The sequence below is a fragment of the Vicia villosa genome, linkage group LG3 (genome assembly GCF_029867415.1).
Source record: "Vicia villosa cultivar HV-30 ecotype Madison, WI linkage group LG3, Vvil1.0, whole genome shotgun sequence".
Lineage (NCBI taxonomy): Eukaryota > Viridiplantae > Streptophyta > Magnoliopsida > Fabales > Fabaceae > Vicia > Vicia villosa.
This window is the reverse complement of record NC_081182.1, coordinates 34,537,338-34,562,453: the sequence shown is the minus strand read 5'-3', so window position 1 is coordinate 34,562,453 and position 25,116 is coordinate 34,537,338. Positions and strand designations below refer to the sequence as shown.

At 34.0% G+C, this 25,116-nt stretch overlaps 2 protein-coding genes across 3 annotated transcripts; one reads left to right on the top strand and one right to left on the bottom strand.

Moving 5' to 3' along the window:
• On the top strand, positions 1 to 5,927 carry LOC131660953 (serine/threonine-protein kinase PEPKR2). 2 transcript variants are annotated; one of them, XM_058930324.1, is made up of 4 exons: positions 1 to 226; positions 418 to 1,278; positions 4,610 to 4,906; positions 5,330 to 5,927. In XM_058930324.1, exons 2-4 carry the CDS (start codon positions 510 to 512, stop codon positions 5,674 to 5,676), a joined length of 1,413 nt encoding a protein of 470 aa, XP_058786307.1. In that variant the 5' UTR covers positions 1 to 226; positions 418 to 509; the 3' UTR covers positions 5,677 to 5,927. The 2 variants fall into 2 exon arrangements, with proteins under 2 accessions (XP_058786307.1, XP_058786306.1); XM_058930323.1 differs by having other exon boundaries at positions 415 to 1,278.
• A 5,298-nt stretch (positions 5,928 to 11,225) lies between these two features.
• Positions 11,226 to 13,458, bottom strand: LOC131655376 (bet1-like protein At1g29060). The gene is made up of 4 exons (XM_058925259.1): positions 13,204 to 13,458; positions 13,011 to 13,134; positions 12,476 to 12,532; positions 11,226 to 11,657 (listed from the first exon to the last, which is right to left on the bottom strand). The coding sequence occupies exons 1-4, from the start codon at positions 13,263 to 13,265 to the stop codon at positions 11,496 to 11,498; spliced, it is 405 nt and encodes a 134-aa protein (XP_058781242.1). The 5' UTR covers positions 13,266 to 13,458; the 3' UTR covers positions 11,226 to 11,495.
• Between the last annotated feature and the right edge of the window lie 11,658 nt (positions 13,459 to 25,116).

The window sequence follows — 25,116 nt, the reverse complement described above, 5'->3', positions numbered from 1 at the left end:
AGAAATTAGAGTCTTGTTCTATTTCTATTTTCTATTATTCACACAAAATCACAATCACAATCACAAAACCTTATTCAAAGGGATTTCCCCCAAATCTTCCATCGGAGAATTTTAGGGTTTTCTATTCTTCACCAGATTTTCTCCATTATTCTTCGGGATTTCCCTTACTTTATTTCTCTTCTTCAACCTCATTGCCGTTATCTTCGCGCCACTCCAAACCCTTCAGGTTTTTTCTCTTTTCTTTTTCGTCTAATCTCACGCATTCTATTCTTTCTTTCATCATTACTAACACCGTTACTCTCTTGATCGTTTCACAATTTCGATTTTGTTCTTTAACGTCAAAAATCGATAAATCTTTTTTTACTTTCTAGATATCTGGTTTTGTATGATTGATGTTTTTTGTTTTGTTTGTAGAAGATAATTCTGGAGTGTGTTAGAATTGAGATATGTAGATGTGATCTTGAGATTTTTGAGTGAGGTTGATTTTTGTGTGAAGCTATTTTATAATTATGAGGAAGAAAAGGAAAGGAAGTGAGACTGATGCTGCATCTACGAATCTGGGGGTTGTTGTTTTGCCTTTGGATCGTGGTTCTGGTTCGGTTGAGTCGTCGAATTTGAAGTCTCATTATTCGTTGGAAGATTGTTGTAGGTTGAAGAAAAGATGTAAAGAAGATGCTGCTACTGAGACTGCTGGTTCTTTTAAGAGTAGGCTTGCTGGCATTGCGACTGCGCCGCCGTTTGGGACGTCGTCTTTGCTTACTCCCAGTAGAGGTTTGAAGAGGAAGATAGGTTGTATTGATGTTGCTACTCAGATGGGAAGGAAGAAGAAGATTGAGGATGATTATGTTAATGGTGAATCGATCGGGCAAGGGAAGTTTGGATCTGTTTATTTGTGTTGGTCTAGGGCTAGTGGAGCGGAGTATGCGTGTAAGACTTTGAGGAAGGGAGAGGAGACGGTTCATCGGGAGGTTGAGATAATGCAGCACTTGTCTGGACATTCTGGGGTTGTGACATTGCAAGCAGTTTATGAAGAAGAGGAATCGTTTCATCTTGTGATGGAGTTGTGCTCTGGGGGACGGCTGATTGATCAAATGGTTAAGGATGGACCTTATTCGGAACAGCGGGCAGCTAACATACTCAAGGAAGTCATGTTAGTCATCAAGTATTGTCATGACATGGGAGTTGTGCACAGAGATATCAAGCCTGAGAATATTCTGCTCACAAAATCAGGAAAGTTGAAGCTTGCGGATTTTGGACTCGCCATGAGAATTTCGGAAGGTAATTTGCAAACCCTATCTCGATGTTGTTTTCCTTTTATGTGTGTGAATGTATTTAACTTTGACCGAATCCTTTCATAGCGTTCTCTTGTTAAAAAAAATATATCCGTTAGGTATCTATCTGCATTGTGATTATCTATGTTCGACTGTACTTGCTTTTTGTGATTTCCTATGACATTGTTAAAAACTTTTTTTTTAAGTGTTTATCACGGTCATCTTTCAACTTGTACTCATGAATTTTGGAAGTGTTGTTTCAGCAACTATTTGCAATTTCCATATATTCCATCTTTAGTTGTTTTTAAATGTTTTTAGAAATAAAATATGGCGGGGTTTCATTTTGCTCGGCTATCTCGCGCAAGTTTTCTATGTTCATCATCAAAAATGGAATAAATTAAACACTCACTTTGATCCTCCAGATGTCATTATCAGCGCATTAATTCTCTAATGATTTTTTATTGCAAAATTGATCATGTAATTAATCGTGTAAAGATTTAAATGGAAAGTTTATCAATTAGCGGAGGGAGTAGTTGATAGGTACCACGACCCGACCCGACCCGACCTGACCCATAAAAACACCTGACCGATTCGTCCTTCTAAACACTTGATCTGAAATAGTTAAACCTAATAGTAGATTAACCTCTTCGGCTCTTCGGCCTCTGTCATAGTTCATAATATTGAGCAGCTTCATACATGCGGCGTCAAACTCTAAAACCCATATTTTTGAACTCATGACCCATTTAGTAAACCCTAATAATAGAGTAATCTCTTTGGCCCTTCACTATCAAACTATCGAGCAACCTCTTAATCACACCCTTAATTCTTCAGCTGGAATACTCATTTATTTTCTTTCAGCCTGTCATTGTTCATACAATTGAGCAACCTCGTACCTGCGCAATCAAACTCTAAAACCCGTATTTTTAAACATGAGACCCATAGAGTAAACCCTAAAAATAGAGTAATCTCTTTGGCTCTTCACCGTCAAACTATCGAGCTGCCTCTTAACTCTTCAGCTGGAATACTCATTTGTTTTCTTTCAGCCCGTCATAGTTCATAGTTCAGTGTTGTCAAATTGCGGCCATAGCGGATTGCGGTTGCGGAAAATCAAAATAGTGCCATGGAAAAGTTATGGCGTTGCGGATTTTGCACTGTGGCGCCATGGCGGCCGCCACAAGTTTAAGGTTCATGGCAGTATGGCGGATATTGCGGGTTGTTTTTTTAGAAAATCTGAAAATTTCTGTATGAGTATGTATTTACTCAACCCTAATGATAATTCTGATTAAATACCAATATGCCTCATTAAATACAGATAATTACTCTGGTTAAATATTTATAAAAGTAAAACACCCTGCAAGCTTTCTATTATCCATATTGCTTCTTCTCCCATGTGTATTATTCTGGGTTTTTTTCTCTTTTGTTTCTTCATTTGTTTTACTCTGTTATCCTTCTTAAATTCTACTCGTGTATCTCTTCTTCTCTAATGATCTTCTTTTTCTTGTTTCGGTTACATGTTATGCTATTGCTGCTTATTTTTTAGTTCTAGTTTTTTCTCAAGCTCGGTTTTTTTAGTGTTCTATATTTCTCTCTTTATTTGTGCTCTGTTATTACTTTAAGTTTTCTACTGTTTAGTGTATACAATTTTTATTTCTTGTTTATGTTTTTGTTATTACTATTATTTTTTAGTTCTGTTTTTAAGTATTTGAGAAATGCTCCATCTATTTTATTTACCTTATAATGTCTATTTAGAAAAACTTGAGATATGAATTCTACTTTCTTACCTATATAATTCTGTTTAAGTTTTATGAATTCAAATTTTTGGTTTTATTTTTGTACTGTTACTGTTTATTTTTGCGTGTATATAATGTTTTTTGTTTGTCCGCCATGCTTCCGCAATTTCCAGTCCCCCCATCCGCCATATTTTTATGGCGGATTTTTGGGTCGCTGCTATTTTCCGCAATCTGCCATAGACAACACTGGTTCATACAATTGAGCAGCCTCATACCTGCGCCATCAAATTCTAAAACCCGTATTTTTAAACATGAGATCCATGTAGTAAACCCTAATAATATAATAATCTCTTTGGCTCTTCACCGTCAAACTATCGAGCTGCCTCTTAACTCTACAGCTGGAATACTCATTTGTTTTCTTTCAGCCCGTCATAGTTCATAGTTCATAGTTCATACAATTGAGCAGCCTCATACCTGCGCCATCAAACTCTAAAACCCGTATTTTTAAACACATGGCCCATATAGTAAACCCTAACGACAGTAAAATCTCTTTGGCTCTCCACTGTCAAACTATCGAGCAGCCTCTTAATCACTCTCCTTAACTCTTCAGCTGGAATACTCATTTGTTTTTTTCAGCCCGTCATAGTTCGTACCATTTAGCAACCTCATACCTGTGCCATCAAACTCTAAAACCCCTATTTTTGAATACATGATCCATATAGTAAACCTTAATAATAGAGTATTCTCTCTAGCTCTTCACGTCATTATCGAGCAGCCTCGTAATCACTCCCCTTACTCTTCAGCCGGTGGTGACCTGTACTATAGTCTCCTGCCTCTATTTTCTGACAAAGTTCATTTTCCACTTCTCAAATTCCTTCTGTTGTTATGATTTTCTTATCCATCCTTTACTATTATGGTTTTTTTCCTCCTCTATTCCGTACTATTTGAGCAATTTATTATTTTTTATGTTCTCTTAAATTTCTGTTTGGTACCATGATACTTTAAGTTTACACTTCACAGTTCTTGACAAATTTTTTATTTGGTTAAAAATTAATATTGAGGTTTTTTGCTTACTTTTTATGCATTATACTTTTTGGCTTGCTGCTTTGAACCACCAAATGTTGTCATATTGGTCCTCCAAAACTATTATCACCCAGTTTAGCCCCTCAAAGATGCAAAATTATCAGCAAGTTGGTTCTTTACTATCTCTACCTCAGCCTTTCACATGGACAAATATGGTGACTATTATTTTTCCTTGTGTGGCTAATTTGGTAAAAAATTCTTTTAAGAACTAGCAAAGTAACACTAATGGTTTGGGACTACTTTGGTCACAGAAGTCTTTGAAGGGGGCTAGTGTGGAACATCCCAATCTTTGGAGGGTAAATTGATGGTTTACTCTTGAAAAATGTGTTGGTGGTTTGGGACTGGGTCATAGGGAAAATGCTTGTATATGTTCAAACTTGTTCTTATGGTAGGGAAAAATATTTTTATTTTATTTCAAGTTATTACAAACTTTATTAACACAGTTGACATTTTAATCCAGTTCAGTTATCAGTCAAATATTATTTGCTAAAGCAATGTCTTATAAACTTGAAATTTGTTTCTCAGGTCAAAACTTGACTGGATTGGCTGGAAGCCCTGCATATGTTGCTCCCGAAGTATTATCGGGAAAATACTCTGAGAAGGTTGATATATGGAGTGCTGGAGTGCTCCTGCATGCTCTGTTGATTGGCTGCCTTCCATTTCAGGGAGATTCATTGGAAGCTGTTTTTGAGGCTATTAAGACTGTCAAATTAGATTTCCAAGCAGGGATGTGGGAATCAATATCTAAACCTGCACGAGATCTTATTGGGAGAATGCTATCAAGGGATACCTCGGCCAGGATATCAGCTGATGAAGTACTTAGTAAGTTCATATGATAGATCATGAAAATTTGTTGTTCGGTGCCTCTGATTTAATTTTTTCTATTGAAATTAAATAAAATGAAAATAGATGATAATTCCAAGTTTTTTCTTATATTTATCTTTTATTGTGCCAACTCAAGGAATTTCAATAAATTAAAGATTTGCCAAGTTACAACAAGCTTACAAATCAAACGTTTTTCACTGCTTGTGTTAATTTATCTTTTATTTTTTGGGTAGAATGGCGAATCTGTTCATGCTCTAGTATACTATCTATTTCGTTGCATGTTCTGTATCAATACCTATGATACTCTTTTCGAGATTCCTAAATACTTTTTTTAAGAAAACATTTTGAGAAATATCGTTTGGTTGTTTTAAAGTTGTCATCCTTGCATGTTATACTAAATATTCGGTTTTCCAATTTCAGGGCATCCATGGATTTTGTTCTACACTGCCCAATCCTTGACGATGCTGCCCATCAAAGCAAAATTGAAGAATCAAACTGGCGGCGTATGTAGACGGCTTATCGCTGCACCAGAACCTAGGTTAGGAGGAAACATGGCAGATAATGGCTCACTTAGCGAGCTTTTAACCTCTGAAAGTTGCAATTCAGAAGATCAGGATGAATGTGCGTTGATTGATGCACTTGCCACTGCAATTTCCCATGTGAGGATATCTGAACCAAAGAGGAGCAGGTTGTGTAGTCCCACCGGCCCCATTGTTCAGCAAGGTTCATCTAACATGAAGGCTAACAACCTTTGTAAAGCATTTTGACATAACGACAGGCTGACACCACTTGACTGTTTTTACTATTTTAGCTGTGGGAAAAAGTGGATTTTACATGCTGACATCCCATGTTAAGTTTGGCCTGGGTCTTCTCAAAGTTCCTTTTTAGTGTGAGATATAATTGCAGTACGTTTTTTTATCCCTTTGCTCGGTAACCTCAATAATAGTTGACTGACAACTGAAATAATTGTACAGCCTATGTAAATAGAGAATTAATCTATTATTTCCATGTTCTTGCTCGTCCCAGCAGTTTTGCCAAGTAGAATATTTTCACTTGATGCTCATTTGAAGATTTTAGCCCAGGAATTTTAGGGTAGTTAATTAATAAGGATCCTCTATGACAAAATGACTGTCAGTCTCATTATGATTGTCTCATGAAAATTGGATTTGAGATAATAAACAATGCGACTTGATTATTGGAAATAAGTGTCATTGATCTTGCCTTTTCAAATTGAAGTTCTTTGAATAATTGTGTCAACCGGTTGTTCTCACATGTTATTACCACTGGGGTCCTATATTCTGCCTCAATGGGGAATTATTGTGTCAACCGATTGTTCTCACATGTTATTACCACTGGGGTCCTATATTCTGCCTCAATGGGCTCTCACATGTTATTACCACTGGGGTCCTATATTCTTCCTCAATGGGTGAGTCCTTCAATCAACGTTTGAGTAAGTTATTGAGTATGTCTACTAATTTCTAGTTAGGATCTTCTTTTGGTGAATCTTTGATGTTTTTCAAATTTTAGATTACAATATCTATGTGTTTTTGACCAGAAGAATTTAAAATCTGACTAACCATAGTAATTGCAATGGAAATATCTAGATGAGTGATTGTGAAATACTTTAATTTTGAGTGACCTGTGATGTGAGATTGTTTAATTTCAAAAAGTTCATTTCTCATCCCACCATTGTTACATGAGACATCCGGAGATGCATTTTTGAACGCATCAAATACCCTTTTTTTTGCCAAAATTTAGTTTAGAGATGTATATCTGAATCCACCCCTAGGAAACATTCGGAGATGTCTCTCTGAAGTATTTTTTTGTCCTTAAAAAATCAAACAACCCCCACATTTCTTAAGGAATTTGGTTCAGAGATACATCTCCAAATTTTTTGCCTGTATAATTTTTTCAGAATCAGATTACAAGTATTGTAGTGTTTTTCATCCAAACTAATTTCAATTCGATTAAAAATATCGTTATTTATTTCAACGATTAGTAAAAAGGATATTATAGAACCACATAAAGCTTTAATAAAACCAAATATTATAGAAATCAAATATATTAGTACAACTATTGTTCTCAAAGTCAATTAAATTAAAATAAAATAAAATAAAATATGCTACTGTGAATTTCTAATCTTAACACTCTGGTTCCTCCTCTGCTTACGGAAAGCCACGCCACTCCATGTCTCAGAAAAATGGGTTGTGATAGTGCGATTGCTTCATATCCATCCCTCGCAATCACTTCAAACTTAATGTCCTGATGTTTATCTGCATAATGTTCTGACTGCACGTAAACACATCAACGACATGGTCGTCTAATGCCTGTTGATTCTCCAGGAGCTCCTCATGAGCAAGCCTAGGTAGACGTCTAGGAGCGTCTTGTGTCATGTAAGAGTGTGATACTTTATAGAACCATGCCATGTAATCCTCAACATAGCTCCACTAAGATGTGGCCTTATGAGTCTAATACTCCTCCAGTACCAGATGACTCTCAAAATCTTTCAGAATGTCATCCAGGTCTTTGTAGATAATACGGGTAGAAGTAGTCTGGAAGGGTGACCTGAGAATGATATGCACATACTCAAACTTCTGTATGCACATGTCGGGCAGATACTTGCACATGATGTTGGTCCCACATGCCAACCATCCAGAGTATAAGGAATTGGGGTCGAATGGAACTATGTCCTGGTGAGCATCGTATGACCTCTATTTTACGTCGTCATGCTGAGTGCGGTCAATATACACATGGTACGACAAGATATGATAATTCTCTCTGCTAGGGACAAACCATCAAACATACGGCCAATCATGAGTATAGGTCGGGGAACGTGCAAACTCGTGGACGTTGATAGTGAGCCAGGATCCATTCTTGAAAATTAATAAGAAAAAAAAAATCAGTAACAAGTGTAAAAAGAAAAAATTAGTTCGTAACTTAATAGTGGGATTTGAAAATTACCGTAGGAGGATGCATGAGCCTATCATCTGTTTTGTCGTCCTTTCGCAAGCTTCGTTCAGGTTGTGGTAAGGTAAACCAAGCACGTTGTCCCCCAATTTCACTCGCGAATAGACTTTAAGTTGATGAATTATTTTAGGATTTACGTACTTAACACTTTGGTCCACAAACATGGACGTTCCAAAAAAGAACATGAAGTAGCACTTCATGGCACACTCCCTATGGTACGCAACCCAGGAATCATCGAAGTTTGGATTTTCGGATGTCTCCAAGGTTTTTCATATAATTTTGCCAAATAGAAAAATTTGACATGTGCATCTGTGGTGCTTTTACATTGTTTAAAGGAATCATCATATTCAACTCCAAAAAATCGCAATGGTGTGGATTTCAAGAAGTTGACGGCTCGAGGTTCAATTTCAGTGGGAATTCCATAAATAAGGAAAAACATTTGCTAGAATAGTTGAATGTTTCACTTTCAAGACTACTGTAAGATTATCATGTAAACATTTCACCAAATAATTGATGTGCAAAATTTCTAAGGAAGAAAAATTTCAAGAATTTGATTTTTTATTTGTTACAGGTGATTTATGATTGTACCCATCCAACAATCTAGAGTAGTTAAAAGAAATTTGAAAAGTTGTTTTTATACACTATGTCACGTAGAATCCGTTTGTTTTGACTTTTTAAAAAATGATTTTTATAGTTATTATTAAAACGTTATTTTAGATATTTTATCATTTTATAAAAAAAAATGTAGATGTTAAAATTTTAAAAAATCACTTAATTTTTGAAACAACCATTTTTAAATACAACTTTTTTAAAAAATTGTATTTTCAACTATGACAAGGTGTGTTGGTCCGTGGAAACGAGTGGAGATTTCTCAATAGCTTTTTGTTATCAATTTTATGCTAGTTTTCGTACTCCTTTCGGCCCTCGAAATAGGAATGATGCGTTGTTGGGCAAGATTTGAAAGATGGATGTTCCTTATAAAATTAAGGTCTTTGGTTGGAGATTTTTTGTGAATAGACTTCCAACAAAAAACCTTTTGAAGACTAGAGGTATTACCTTCCCTTTAAACTCCTTAAAGTGTGTTTTTTGTGTTATTGATTTTGAGAGTAGGAACCATCTCTTTTTTAATTATAAAGTGGTGAAGATTGGTAAACCGGTTCTTTTAGAGGATGGGTGCTTGGTGAATTTTTTGGATTGATATTTGTTTTGTAAGGGGAAGAAGGTTAGGGAGGACAAAAGGGGAGTTATTTGGTTAGCAACTTCATGGTCTATGTGGTTATTACGGAATGGGATTTACTTCCAGAACGATGGTTGGAATGTGGATAATACCGCATGGAATATAAAGATTTTAGTTTGGAAATGGTATTTTTGGGAGAAATTACCAATCCCAGTTACGAGTTCACTAAGGATCTGCTGTCTTTCCTTTCGTAACTTCAATTGGTTGGTAATTTCTTCTCTTTTTTGTCGGGTTGTTTTCCGATTTATCGTGTAAACAGGTTGGAGAACCCTTAGTTCTTCCGCTGATATCATCTTGCTTACACAAAAAAAACTATGTTTTGATATTAATTAATATATATATATTTATTAGGGGTGTTTGTGGACCGGTTTGGTTCGGTTATGAGAGAATATGATACCCGAACCGATTAAAATTATATGGATTGGTTTGGATTGAATTTGCAATTTTTTGCGATAAAGTCCAAACCGAATCAAATCAAGAAATAATGGGTTGGTTTGGATTGGATTGATCGGGTAGATAAAAAATGAAAAAATATTTGAAAAAAATAACTTATTTAAAAAAATTATTTTTTCATGATAGTATAAAAACAAATATAGTATTAATAGTGTTTAATCGTAAATATTAGACTAGCAATTTTCCTCTAATAGATTCAAAAATATCTAACAAGAAAAATTTTAACGTAAAAACTTTTGAATCTATAATTAGTCACTTGAATTAGTATCACAATGAATATGTTTCATAGCTTTATGTTCATTTATCACAATACACTAACAATTTTTTAATAATAAATTAAAATATATTAACTTGTCGGTATATGTCATTTCACTTTTTTTCTTCTTTGAACTTGAATGTTTGGTAGTAATTATTATGATAATTACGTATGATTGATTAAGGTTGGGTTTGCGGGTAGAAAATTGAAAATCTAATACCTAAACCAATTGTCATTGAATTTCATTGGTTTGGTTCGGTTCTTGCCCAAACTGAAAAAAATGTCTAACCCAAATTGGTTTGGATTTCGGTTTAGTTCGGATTTATCCGAACAATGAACATCTCTAATATTTATGTTATAAGATGTCAAAATTAACTTTTCGATTTTAAAAAAAATGGATTAAAAAAACTTAAAAATACTTTTAAAATTGATTTAGTAAAATCTATTTTTAAAAGTGTAAAAAGAAAATCTATTTTTTTATTTTTAAAGGTGAAACTAACGTGCGCATAATCTCTCGTTATAAATTTGCTATGTCATACACCGGTTTTTATGGATGAAGACGATGCAATTTAAACTATTAAAATATAAATTAAATTTTTTTGCTCTACCCATATCTCATAACCAAATTGACATTAAATTTCAAAGTAATTGTTTAAATCATTTGTTTGTGCACACAGGTCATAACATAATGATATTATTTAAAAACATATACAGTAGAATTCTTTAAATTAATAATGACAGAGAAATTTATTAATTTAGAGAGTTATTAATTTATTGATAAATTAATAATTATTAATTTAAAGAGTTTTTAAGTAATTATAAGTAAATGTAAACAAGAGAAACAAATGTGTTCAATGTATTCTTAAAGGAAAACAGACAACTATTGAATCATATTTCAATAGAGTGTAATATTTTTTTTCCAGTTTCTATGAATTATTAATTTATGATTTTTTTGGGACCGAAAATTATAAAGGAAACTCCCAAAAAATTATTATCTTATTATTTTATCGAATTTTTTAATTTTTTACATTGGCCCCGGACAATTTTATTATTTTAAAGAATTTATTAATTTACCGAGTATTAATATAAAGAGTCTCTAGTGTATATTTGTTAAAGTGATGCATAAATATAAGAGAAAATAGTAAATACTGTTACATGAAAAAAAAAAAACTTTTATTTATGTTATAAATTTCAAAAAAGCTTTATGTATCCCACATTTGAAGTAATATTTCATTTATATGTTCATCATCATTAAAACAAAATTTCAAATCATTCATTGAAGTAACTCTGCAACATATAAATGATCTTGCGAGAACACTGAGTGTGAAAGGTACGATTCTACCTGCTTAAGCAATTACCCTTAATTCTTCTTAATAGTCATTGCAAAATGAAGGATGTACATGTATATTAAAAAAAATCTTTCTTCTCTTTCTGAATGATGGTAATTTTACCAAATGGAAATGTGACATACAAACTGCTAAACACCATATTATCTTTTTTTCTTCACACAAAAACCTACTTCGAATCCATGAAATGTTAGTATGTTACACTGAAAGTACTGTATCACAAAGGTTCTCTATACAACAAAGTTAGGCATCAGTGAGTCATTGAAAGAAGGACTTGGATGGAATCTTTTCAACTACAACGCTGGAGGAGTAGACCCCTGAGAAGCCTTATTTTCTGGACATCTTTGACCAAAGATATACAATCAAGAAACAGATCAATGCAAAAGCGATCACATGAACAATATGATTTGCACCATTGCGCACGATGCTCTTGTTCAATCTTCTTAAGTTATTCTTCACCCCAGCTTGAGCTTTTGCCATTGTCATTTGCTGTATTAAAATAGATAAAAGCAAAAAATTAAGACAGGCATACATTTTCCAATATAACTGATCTAGTACTGCAAATCAACATTCAACAAAAACCAGCCAAAACATTTTTCCTCCTTATTCATTTTCAGAAACTATAAATCTTTCTAATACAAATAATATAACACACGGGACAAAGTTCTCACCAATTTAATTCATCTTCATATGCAAAACCATAATCCTAAAGTAACGAGGACCAACTTCTTGAAGGCCAAAAGAGCGTTTGATAAAGCACAATTTTGAGATAAAATTTCTTTAACTAAAACTGTGTTTGAAGTGAAGTAATTTCTATTTGGATGTTTTTACTCTAGAAGCAAGTTTGAGGTAAAACTTGATTCATCTTCATCTACAAAACCATAAAGCACTACTTATAATCCAAAATATAACCTAACATCCTAAAGTAAGGAACATCCAAAGATAGATGATCAAAACATCATCCAGATTCGAGTCATACATAGAGGTCTACTAGAAATCATAAATTGTACAGTGAAATCATCTTCTTTTATAAGTCAAAGGTTCAAAATATAGTAGCAGCATTAACAACTGATTTCCCAATTTAACTTCAAGTTTTGTGATCCTTAACATCATAAGAAACTGACCCTGATTAAGTTTTTGATTGAAAAACATATCATGCCACAGTTAGTGTTTCAGAATTCAACATCTAAAAAATTAAAAATTTGATAGTAAACCCATTTTGCTGGTATTATAAAGCAAACAACTCTAGACACATGTGAGTATGCATGTAGAATATATATAGATAGGTTATCGAATAAATAATGTACCATCTGTTCGAGAAAATCTTTATGAGTCTTGACTTCTGTACCTATCTCTTCAGCAACCTGCAGCAAAAATGTATTACAACATTGGGAATCAGAAACAAAATCAGGAAGAAAAAAGAAAGAATATCTGCACCTAAAACAGTTTCATCAAACAAATTCTATTCCGAATAAAATACTTAACACATAATTCAACAATAAGTTAAGCTGCTGAGATTCTAAAACTCAGCTGGAAGCAGCAGGCATGCAAGCAAGCATCAATTATCAAATATCATACGATTCGTATCCACAATTTTTAAAATATCTCCATCACAGGAATACCGAAAAAATCGATCAACCAATCCAAATATCAAGTGTATAGTGATTAAACTCAAATCATAGTTAACTAGAAAAAGAGTTTACATGCATAAACACAAACAAGATGAATTTAACTATCCTCTTTTCCAAAATAGTAAAACCTAAAAATCACAATTTCAAAAAAGAACAAGGTGCCTAAATAGAAACAAAAATGAGGTGAAATTGGGGAAATCAGATACATTACATTTCTCAATTTTCGAACTTGACCACGAAGACCGGAGATTTCATCATCGAATTCCATGACAGGATCAATACGCAACTGAATTTCATCGGAGGGAGCAGCGGCGGTTCTGGTGGTGAGTCCCTCTCTGCAATTCAAAGATATTAATATCAAGAAATTGAGGGAAACGAAGAAAGATGGAGAGGAATGGTGTTACCTTGATCGGTAAGGATCAGCATCGCCGTAAAAGGATCCACCTCGGAACGAATTCGACGACATTGAAATGGAAGATTGAGGTTGGTTCTCTTTGCGAGAAGAAAAGCGAAATCGAATTCTTGATCCAAGAAGTTGATTGAATTCGGTTATAGCGAAATGAATTGCCTCTGTTTCGGTTTTTAGTTTTCCTTACCGGAAGCAACAAGAATGAAAAATAAAATTCGTGATTTTTATTTTATTTTAAACAAAGCGATAGTGTGATGTATGTGATGTTTGGATGAGTTTGATGTGTGATGATGATTATGTGTGATGTATGTGGGGTAGTGTGGATTAAGGTGTTATTTAGAATAATATACTACTTAGAATTTTTAATAAGAATTATTTAATTAAATAAATAAAGATAATAATAATAATAATAATAATAATAATAATAATAATGTAGAAACTATGAGAGCAGGGTAATAATTGATAAGAGGTTAACTAAGGGTAAGATGGGAAGACTCTATTAGAGGTTAAGGGGTACGTTGGACAAAAGGGAAAAGGGTGTCAGTTTTTTTTATTCTGTGCAATCGTGAGAATTGGGAAGAAGCGGTGAAAGAGAGTTAGGGCACAAGAGCTCAGAGGAACATAGAGATCTCGGTAGAACATGAAGTGAACGTTTTGTTGCTAGGAATCTAAGGTAAGGGGAGTTATTGTAATTATTATATTTGATAGAAGGTTTAAATAATTGTAGGTTGTGTTTTGGGACTTTTGTTTGATTATGACAATCTAATGATTGTGAAGAAATTGATGTGGTAATGATATGAATTGATGTATATGATACCTATGATGATGTGTTGCTTTTGTATTGTGAAAACATGATGATTTATGTGCATTTTTTACTGATATTGGATTGGAATCGCAAGAAATTGGGACTGATTTAGTGCAGGAAACACAAATAGAAAATCTTTGTTCGCGCAAATTCGTCATGTCAGGCGAGATCGTGGCGAGGAATATACAATCCCTATAAAAATGTATGGGGATATGGGTTTCGCCCCTAGGTCGTTAGAAGAATGAAACCACGAGGAATTCGCCCCAGCGCCACGGGGCGAATGAAGCAGCGAAATCCCATAGTCGCTCAATTCTTTAGGCGAGCTCCTAGTGCGTCGGGCGAGCTAGAGGCGAGCAGTCTGTACCATTTGCTTATAAATGTCGTAACTTGAGTTTCTCGATTCCGTTTGACGCGTCGTTCAAAGCGTTAGTAAACTTTGGTGGGTAAAACGGAATTATATGAAGTATTTTTCTAATGATTGTACTATGATGAGGTGATGAGATCATGTCTTGATGTAATATGATGTATGTTTCCTATGATGAAATGATGTTGTTTTGATAATAATGTCGTGTATAATGTGAAGTATGTGATGAATATTATGATGGTTTTATGAATGGTGGTGCGTTTTGACTAGTCGTGGTCACATTTATTTTGTTGTTGTGCATCATGCATTCATGGTATATATAAGGACATTTGGTCCAGTGATGTTTGCAAGACAATTGGTCTAGTGATGGAATCTCACAGTGTGGATTGAGTGCAATATTATGAAGTGCTCTTGTTCCAAGCGGAAATCGATCCTATTGGAGTGTATCTTTGGAGAATGATGACTGAGTCATCAGTGAAGTTTTGGTACCACATGCATGATTAAATGATGATGCATTGCATTCTTTGTGATATTGCATACTGGTTGAGTAAGTGATGACTTAATGGTATGTGAATTAAATATGTTTCGATGGTGATTGTGATTTATTTACATGATTATGTTGTGAATGGTTTAGTGATGTGAAAGTGTGAGTACATATTTGTAGTATGATGATTTATATGTATGGGATTTTTTATGACAGTTGTGTATCTACTATACTCATCCCTTATGTCATTTATAATGCTTATGAATTACTCATCCTTTTTGCTTGGAAATGTTGCCTCGATACATGGGTAACTTGCAAGTGATCAGAAATAGCTTGTTGAAGCTTAGAGGATAGCTTCAGAGTGCATTATTTACTTCTTGTCAAATAGAGTGGGTCTTGCTCTGATATGTAACATCGATGTTGAGATAGTTTGTTTTGGAACTATGTTCTTTTGTTTATTTTGAGATGATGAGTTACCTTTCATTGTATTTAACTGTTTTGACTTATGATTCATGAAAAATTAAGTATGAGATAGTTTTTATGAAGTATTTAATAAAGATATTTTGAACTATGAATTCTGCTGCAAGAAGTAGAAACATTATTATTGTTGTTAAAGAAGTATTTGTTTAAAATAATTTTGAAAACCTGTGTTACGAAGCAGGTTTTGTTATTTGATGTTTGTATGAAGATGTGACACCCTGATGGTGGTTTTATTTGATTTTATTTTCGTAATATTTATGCGAATTATATGTGGGTTTAGAAGGGTGTTACATTATTCACCAACACCTTAATATGTCAGTGGTTGTTCAAGCAGTATGGTGGATGGACCAAATGATGGAGAACTAATTACTGGAAATTGCTTTGTTGGGACAATTTATTGTTGACAAGTTTGCTCAAGCACAAGAAAGTGTAGACATGATGAAGTATATGCTTCAATAGTCACATGCAAGTTTCAAATTTCATGAGGCTTTATTGACGTTGCAAAGAGAAAGTTTGGCATATGTGGAGATGAAATATTTAGAGGCACAACCTTCTTTAAAGAAATCGCAGGGAAAGAAGAAGAAGAAAGGAAACATTGTTTAAGGATTAAATGAGGAAATGACATGGTTAGAGGATGAAGTTAAGAGTTTAAAATTGGTGGTTTGCATCTAAATGAGGAAATGACATGGTTAGAGGATAAAAGTTTGAAAAAGAGGAAGGGTGAGAAGAAGCAGAAAAGTGATGTGATGAGAACAAGCTGGATGTGATGAGGCATTGGTAAAAGAGTAAATCCGAAAAAGTTAAAATGGATTGGTTAGTTTGGAACCAAAGAGAGTGAAAATCAATTCAAAGCATGGTTAAAGTGAAATAAAGTGGACATTTTACAACTAAATCGGTTGAAATCGCTAGTCTGATTCAAAAGTAAATTTTTGCATCAAATTCGCCCTAGAACGAGGATGTGACTGATGCAAAGGGTAGGACAAATATGAGTTTTCCATAACATATTATTTTTTTTATATTAAGATAAACCATAAACATATTAGACAACTGATATAAATTATAAAAATATTTGACCAATATCACACTAGAATAAAACTTAAGTGTTGTTTTAAATTTAAAAATGTTGTCATACTCATTGTTTGCTCCCCCAATTATGACACACTACATGTACTACGTTAAATTTAAAATACTTTTATTTACATTATGAAACATATCATTCATGCATTAAGTTGTGATCGAAAAATAATAAAACACACACAACAAAATGCAATGGTTTTATATATTAAGGTCGACAACAACTTGTGATTGAAAAGTAATAAAAAACATACAAAAAAATACAATAGTTTATAAATTAAAGTCGGCAACAACATAGTTTTTAATCATAAGAATCTATGTGTTTTTTCCACAAAAAAGATGTATACATAAATGCATAAAACAATCAAATAACTTTAATATGCAAATTGTTCAAATGAAAAAATAACACACAACATTTAACTTAGGGATGAACATAAAACCGAGACCCACCTTAAAAAATAGCATATTTAAGTATATTATTGGTTTGCGAGTTGATTTTTTTATATATTAAATTAGTCGATAAAACTTAGTTCACGTAGACAAAATTATTCGCAATAGACTGAACCATACGAGTCACCAAGGTTATGCATAACTATATATAATTCTATAACACAAATCCTTTAATGATCATGACAAAGACACAACACTACCACATTTATGTTCATAAAAAGGCACATCAATATAGGTAGTAATCTTTTTACTTTTACTTTCTTTTAAACTAGTATAACAAATACTACCTCCGTTTTTTTAGGCTAATTACCCCCGTGGTCCTTTAAGTTATTTAATTATAACACTTTGGTCCCTTATGTTGGTATCGCTACAACTAAGTACTTTAAGTTGACAAACACTTTCAGCGTTGCCCTTGTCCATAAATTATGTTCCAAAAAACGTGATGTGGCACAAACGGTGCTTAGGCGTCACTTAACCTTGTTGACTGTGTCTGTTAACTCACTTAAAGAGAAAGATAAATGGATGAAACTAACAATTAGAGGAACAAAACGTGAAACCCCAAATTCCATAACCCTAATTTTGAAATTCATCATCAATGGCTCAATACAGTGGCAGTGGAACAAATGTGAGAGCTGAGAACTCGTTTTTGCTAATTTCTAGTGGATCCCAATCAGGAATCGAACCAACATGCATGTGTGGATCCATAGCTGTGATACGTTCAGTTAAGAAGAAAGGAAGGATCTTGGGTAAACTTTTTCGGGGCTGCAGATACTTAAGGTACGTACGTATTTTGTGAATAATTTGGGTATATTCTCCTTTGTTTTCATGAGTTGGGTTTGATGTTACTGATTTTGGTTGCAGAATGAACATGAGAATGTTGGATGCAATTTCTTTATGTGGTATGAAAACCAACAAAGTGATGAAGTCAAACCAGAGACACCACCAAATGCATTCTTAAGGTGTTCCGAATGTGATGAAAAGGAGGTACAAATTAAGATGCTTATGAAGGATGACACATACAATAAGGAGATGATGAAAAACGTCTTGAAGATGTTGAATATGTTTTTTTATGTCATGATATGTTTAATTCTGATTATTGTAGTGTTGATTTGTATGTTGTTTAAAAATAAGTGATCTTAGTTTATGTTAAGGTTAAAGTTGTAAGACATGGATTATGGTACTTTGATGTAATCTTTTGATGACAATTGCAAATTAATATCAGTTTTGCTTAGTTTTGGATATATTTGCCTTCTAATTTTGTTTCTATAATTTAATACCATGTGCAATTAATAAATAATTAAGGACAACTTTGATACATTTTAATAAGAAGTAGGTTCTGGTTGATACAATCTAAAATGAAGGAGGACCTACATGTTACAAGTTAACAACAGAATATAACATTAATAATATAGCATTCAAATTCCTGATTTATAGCATTCATAATATAGCAGATACAACATTCAGAATATAGCATCCAAAATATTGTTATAACTCTATAATATACTTCCAAAATACATAATAGATGATCCTAAAGATTCAAAATAAGCATAGATACATCATACTCCCAAAGTACATAATCAGTGGTCCAACAAAAAAAACAGAATTCTTGCAAACTTTCTATGTTGACTTTCTCTTATAAGGCATCTTTGGTCTCTAAGATGCTGGTGGCTGAAATGTTGTTGTTGGTCTTTTTGTAGCCCTTCTCATGGCAAGTAGCTGAGAAACTATGATGGAATGACGTGTTTGTAATCCTTGGTTTTGGGTTGATTGTCTTGTCTAAAACCTCTGATTTGGTTGGGAACTGCTAGTGGCATTTTGAGATTGCCTAGTCTGAACCCTCTGAGATGGTTGAGTTTGATTGTTAGAATCTTGAGATTGCCTGATCTGAACCCTCTGAGTTGGATGAGAATGAACAGTTGGGACTGCAGTGGTAGGTGTTTGGGCTTGACTTGTTTGGGCCTGACTTGTTGTGGATTGTCTTGGTGCAAAAGGACGGGATGACTTGTTATGGCCAAAAAGGCCACAACCTGAGCATTTATTTGGCAACCCTTTTCTGGATACATTTGTTATGTCTTTCCTTTTTTATCAGCATCTTTATTCCTTCTTTTCTTTGGCCTTCCAGGTGCTTTTCTGGTTGGGGGTGGAAGAACATCAGGATATGGTGTCAACTCCCACAAATTTTCTCCATTTCTTGGATATATCAACGGTTCATATCAAGACTGGTAATTCTTCTTCCTATAGTAGGAAGGAACATACCCAAAAGGGTCTTCATGTTTACTTTAAATGCAAGTAATGGCATGGTAGCAGGGAATTCCAGTTAGCATCCAGCTCCTGCATTAGCACTCAAATTTCTTGAGATCCACTGTGAATTTATCTCCACTCACACTTGTATGCCTTACTTTGTATATCAAGTCACCTAATAAACTGATAAGCATATCAAATACATATGTTTAACATATCAATTATCATGTCAGTATTATACATTGTACAAAAAATTGAATTACCTAACTATAAAGTATCTTGAGAATTTCTGCCTTCTTGCAATTATTTTTTTAATCCTTGGAAGTATAGAGTCATTATAGTCTTCAATTTTTGCTCTATTACTTGCCCATCTGTCCATGAGATACCCTCTGATCTCCTCTAACATTGTTACAATTGGTTGTTGTCTTGGTCCAATTATAACACTATTAAAGGTTTCAGACATGTTGTTCACAAGCACATCACTTTTTGTATTGTATTTGAAATGCGACTTACTCCAGTATCTAGGGGGATCTTTAACAAATGTTTAAATGCCTCCTCATTCATTTCCCTCTCCCATGCTTGGGGATATGTTGCTTTGGATGCCTTCCACATTAACTCCTTCAACAGCTTTCCTGGAAACCTTTTTCTGAAGTTGCTATACAAATGTCTAACACAAAACCTATGGTCAACCCCAAGCAACAACTCCTTTATTGTAGGTAACAGGCCCTAATAATGTAGTAAACAAATTAGATTACAATGTAATGTGATCAAATTAATAAACATAAGGGCATGAATGTTACCTTTTGCTGATCTAAAATGAAAGTAATGTTCTTGCATATTTCTGGTCCTCCCAAGTCATTAACTAGTAGATCAAAGAACCATGCCTAAGAATTTTTGGTCTCAGCTTCTACTACAGCCAATGCAATGGGCAACATCTGATCATTAGGGTCTCTGCCAACTGCTGCAAGAATTTGACCTCCATAGTTCTGAAGTAAATAGAAATGTCACGAGAAGGGGGGTTGAATTGTGTCCCTTTTAAAATCTAGCTTTACCTTAACAAATAAAACACAACCTCTCAAGGAATCCTTGGAGAAGAATGGTTAGAGTAAATCTCATATAATATTTAGTGTAGTGTGTGTAACAATGTGATTAACAATATATAATAAATAAATAAAGTAGAGTTTAAGAGATATCACACAAGAGATTTATCCTGGTTCACCAATGTGGTTAGTCCAGTCCCCACACCTTGTGAGATTATCCTTTATTGAATCTTCTTACAATAACTTTTTCTTCTATGTATTCTTAGCCTCGCCAGGCTTACATTTCTGAATGGTATAGCTTACAGACAGTTTACACAATAATTGGTTTTGTATATCTTTGTTGTGATATACTTTGTGATCTCAGGATGTTTACAATAAGTTTCTAGATACTCTCTACATGGCAGTGAGTATATGAACTGAGATTTAGAATGATAACTTTAAAATTTATGTGTTCACTATTTGGTAGTGAGTATTGAAAGTCATTTGTAGAGTGAATGATAATATTGGCTTTATGATTTTGGCTTTCTTTGTGTGCTTCAACAAATCGGTAGTGAGAGCATAGAACGCGTCTTCTATTTATAGAGTAAGGCTTGTGTTTGTATGAGAGGTGCCGAGAGTTGCTTTGAGTAATGCTGGGAGCTTTGTCTTTATTTCTTGTAAGACTTGGTCTTATGCTGGCAAGACTTGGTCTTGGTTCTGAGTAATGCTGACAACTGGAAATTCTGACATTTGACTCTTTCCACAAAGACTAATTCTTGGCAAAGTAATTCTGGAGGAGTAACTCTGGGGCATAAACTCTGGAACAGTAATTTTGGGAGAGTAACTCTGGGACCGTAATTCTGGGAGAGTAACTCTGGGACGGTAATTCTGGAAGAGTAACTCTGGGACAGTAACTCTGGGACAGAAACTCTGGGACAGTAACTATGGGATAGTAACTCTGGACAGATGCTGAGAATTACTCTTAGTAACTCTAAGAGAGTAACTCTTGACTTGTTCTGAGATCTATTCTTGGTAATGCTGAGAGTAACTCTTGACTTATTCTGGGATTTATTCTTGGTAATGCTGAGAGTAACTCTTGACTTTTCATAATGTTATTCTCTTAAGGATCATAGTGTAATATCTTGAGTGAGAATGAATGAACCTGTCTTATTTATTTCCACTAAAAAGCACACGTCAAATAACAAATAAGATCATAATCTTAATTATATTTACACAAGAGTTTGTTATCTTCAAAACATCAAAAAGGATTTTTCCTCAACAAATTCCCCTTGAGAAAACATCCATCAACACTTATTATTGGTCTGCAAAAACTAAAAAATTTCTTGCAAGCATCAAGGCACATATAGAGTCTATGGAAACTTGGTAGTAGTGGTCTGCTAACATAATCCTCTGGATGTTGCTCAGTTTCATTAGGATTTTGTTCAGTTGCTTGGACATTCATCTTTATGGTGCTGTTTGGGTTAGACCTCATAAGCTCATGCGTGTAGTCATAAAGCCTACAATACTGTTCTTTGAATGACCCTTCAACCATATCCAGTGCTTGTTTTCTAGCCCTATAAGCTTTCATTCTATTCATTCCTGATTTCCATTTCTCATGTACTTTTTCACAAATAGAAGTCAATTTTACATTGGGGTTAATTCTAACTGTTGAGTATAATTTCTTCCCTAGCCAATTAGTGATAAACATCCTTACATTATACTCTCTATTACAAGTGTGATTGTCTTTCGAAGTTCTTAATTGCCAGGTATCCTCATTAAGAAACTTGGAACATAATGCCACATATCCACATCCTTCCTTGCAACCCATTCTAACCATTGTCTTGTCATTCTTCAAATATCTCAAATCCCTACCATTATGAACAACATAACTTGTTATTGCTTCCTTGAATTCCTGTTTTGATGAAAACAAGCTCCCCAATTCCCACTTATAATCATTAAACTTCTTAGGCATAACAAATGATCGATACTTTACCCTCCCCCCTCATCTAAGTAATCACTACTCATATCATCTTCACTTTCTATATCTTCAGTTTGATAGTCTGAATTTGATAACCCATGACATAACTTTTTACCAGTACTCCTTTGCCTAACTCCAAAGTCCAGCACATCTTCCTCACTTGATGTTTCAACCCCAAATTCAATTGTTTTTCCTTCAACCATCCTTTTTTTAACAGGCTTTCCCTTCTGTTTTTTTGGAGTTGATTTCCCATCCTTATTTTCTTTGGTCTTCCAGTATTCCTCTTTCTTTTTTTAGGTGTTTCCTCTAGTATGAGTTCATCAATGGGTTGATCTTATTGGCCAACAACGAACCTTCCTTCTCCTACCAACACTTCATCAAATCCATTAAAATCTCATCATCTGAATCAGAAAACCTTAGTCCTAAAGCACTATCATCACTGTCAGGTTGTTGTTCAATATGATCTTCAGGTTGTGCATCAGTTGGATCATCTAAAACTACTTCAGGTTGTGGCTCAATTGGATCATCTAAAACATCTCTAGGTTGTGGCTCAATTGGATCTTCTAAAACTACATCAGGTTGTGCATCAGTTGGATCATCTAAAATTACTTCAGGTTGTGGCTCAATTGGATCATCTAAAACATCTTTAGGTTGTGGCTCAATTGGATCTTCTAAAACTACTTCTGGTTGTGAATCAGTTGGATCGTCTAAAACTACTTCAGTTTGGGCATCAGTTTGTGGCTCAGTGGGTTCATTTGGAACTACTTCAGCTTGTGGAACAATTGGTTCATCTAAAACTACTTCAGGTTGGGAAATAGGGTGAACAATGTATATAACAACCTTTCTATTGCTTTTCGCCCAGTTCAAAGCTTCTAAAGCACCAAAGTCATCTTATAGTTTCTTCAATATATATAACTACTTCAGGTTGTGGCTCAATTGGATCATCTAAAATATCTACAGGTTGTGGCTCAATTGGATCTTCTAAAACTACTTTTGGTTGTGCATTAGTTGGATCATCTAAGACTACTTTAGGTTGGGCATTAGTTTGTGGCTTAGTGGGTTCATTTGAAACTACTTCAGCTTGTGGAACAATTGGTTCATCTAAAATTACTTCAGGTTGGAAAACAGGGTGAATAATGTATATAACAACCTTTCCATTACTTTTGGCCTAATTCAAAGCTTCTAAAGCACCAAAGTCATCTTCTAGTTTCTTCAATGTTCCAACAAAGTCATACCAAATTTCAAGACATCCTGGATAGTTTAACCCCCTCACAACCGTCAACATCTCAAAGTAACTCCATCTATCACCATCAAACCTATCGTCTGCCACTTCCCCTTCTATGTAGTTATCACCAACAAAAAATCCCCCATGATGAATTTCAACATAAAAAATATCTGAATCCATTTTTCATAATGATGACACATAAACCCTAACATCAACAACAAAACCACATGCAATAAATCGTTAAGTTAGACAAAACATAACATACCTCAATGTCTCGATTTCGTCAACTTCAATTACGCCTTCGTCTTCTGCAAGTACCTTCAGCAAGTAGCTGCAATGACCTGCTTCTCCTTCGTCTTCGCCTCTAACGTTTCCTTTCACTGATTTGGGATTAGGGTTTAACAAATGCAAATTGTTCTTCTAATTGTAAGTTTCAGCCTTTAAGTGAGTTAACAGACACAGTCAGTAAGGTTAAGTGACACCTAAGCACCGATTGTGCCACATCACATTTTTTGGAACATAATTTATGGACAAGGGCAACGCTGAAGGCGTTAGTTAACTTAAAGGACTTAGTTGTAGCGAAACCAACATAAGGGACCAAAGTGTTACAATTAAATAACTTAAAGGACCACGTGGGTAATTTAGCCTTTTTATTTTATTATATAGTAAGTCGTTTTGAACTTTTCACACATATTAAGAAAAATAATAATTATTGTATGAAAATGAGAAATTATGAAGGTTTTTACAAAATCGTCCTTCATTAATGACATGTGGAAGGTAAATTTACATAATTAAAATGAGAGTGAATAATAAATATTTAAGGATATAATAGAAAAAATATCATTAATTGTTCATTGGAATTGTAAAGCGAGTTATATTAAAATATAATTTTTTTCAAAGCAACTTATATTAAAATACAATTTTTTTTCCAAAGCGACTTATAATAAAAATTGGATGAAGTAGTATTCTTACGACGCTCACCACACTAATACGCTACTCCCTCATAATAACTCTTATTGAAATTTGAAGGAAAAAATATAAACTCACAATTTAAGCAAAATTAAAATTAAATATTCACTCCCTCACTTTAGAAATTATATAAGGCCATTTAATTTAATTAATTGTTTTCTTATAAAAAATGGATGAAATAGTATTCTTACTACGCTCACCACACTAATGCGTTACTCCCTCATAATAACTCTCATTGAAATTTGAAGGAAAAAAATATAAACTCACATTTTAAGCAAAATTAAAATTAAATATTCACTCTCTCACTTTAGAAATTATATAAGGCCATTTAATTTAATTAATTGTTTTCTTACCTTTTTTATACCTTTTTAGTTTCTTTCCGTCTCCACTAACACAATCGCCTAAAATTTCAAAGTTTTTTTAGTGTAACGAGAGTCCTTTACCCAGAAAAAATATGAAGTGTAATGGTGTGCGTGTCTGAAAGATTTTTCCAGAAAAACCATTGACATTCTCCATATTATTGTAGACAGTGATGATATATTAGAGCAAAGTCATTGAACAAAGGTCTAATGAAATCACCATGGTCGCACATGGCACTGCAAGCGACCAAATTCTAAGTAGTTCACTCTTCTTCTTTCTTTTCTTTCACCAGTTTCAGCCTACCCATAGAAACAGCCACCCGAGCCAATAGAATAGTCATCCACACAGATGAAGATGTGTTGAGATTTATCGTCAGACGATTTTTATTAGATGAAGTTTTACGATATGAAATTCTCATTGTCCACCCATAATTGATTGAACATTCAATACCATATAAGA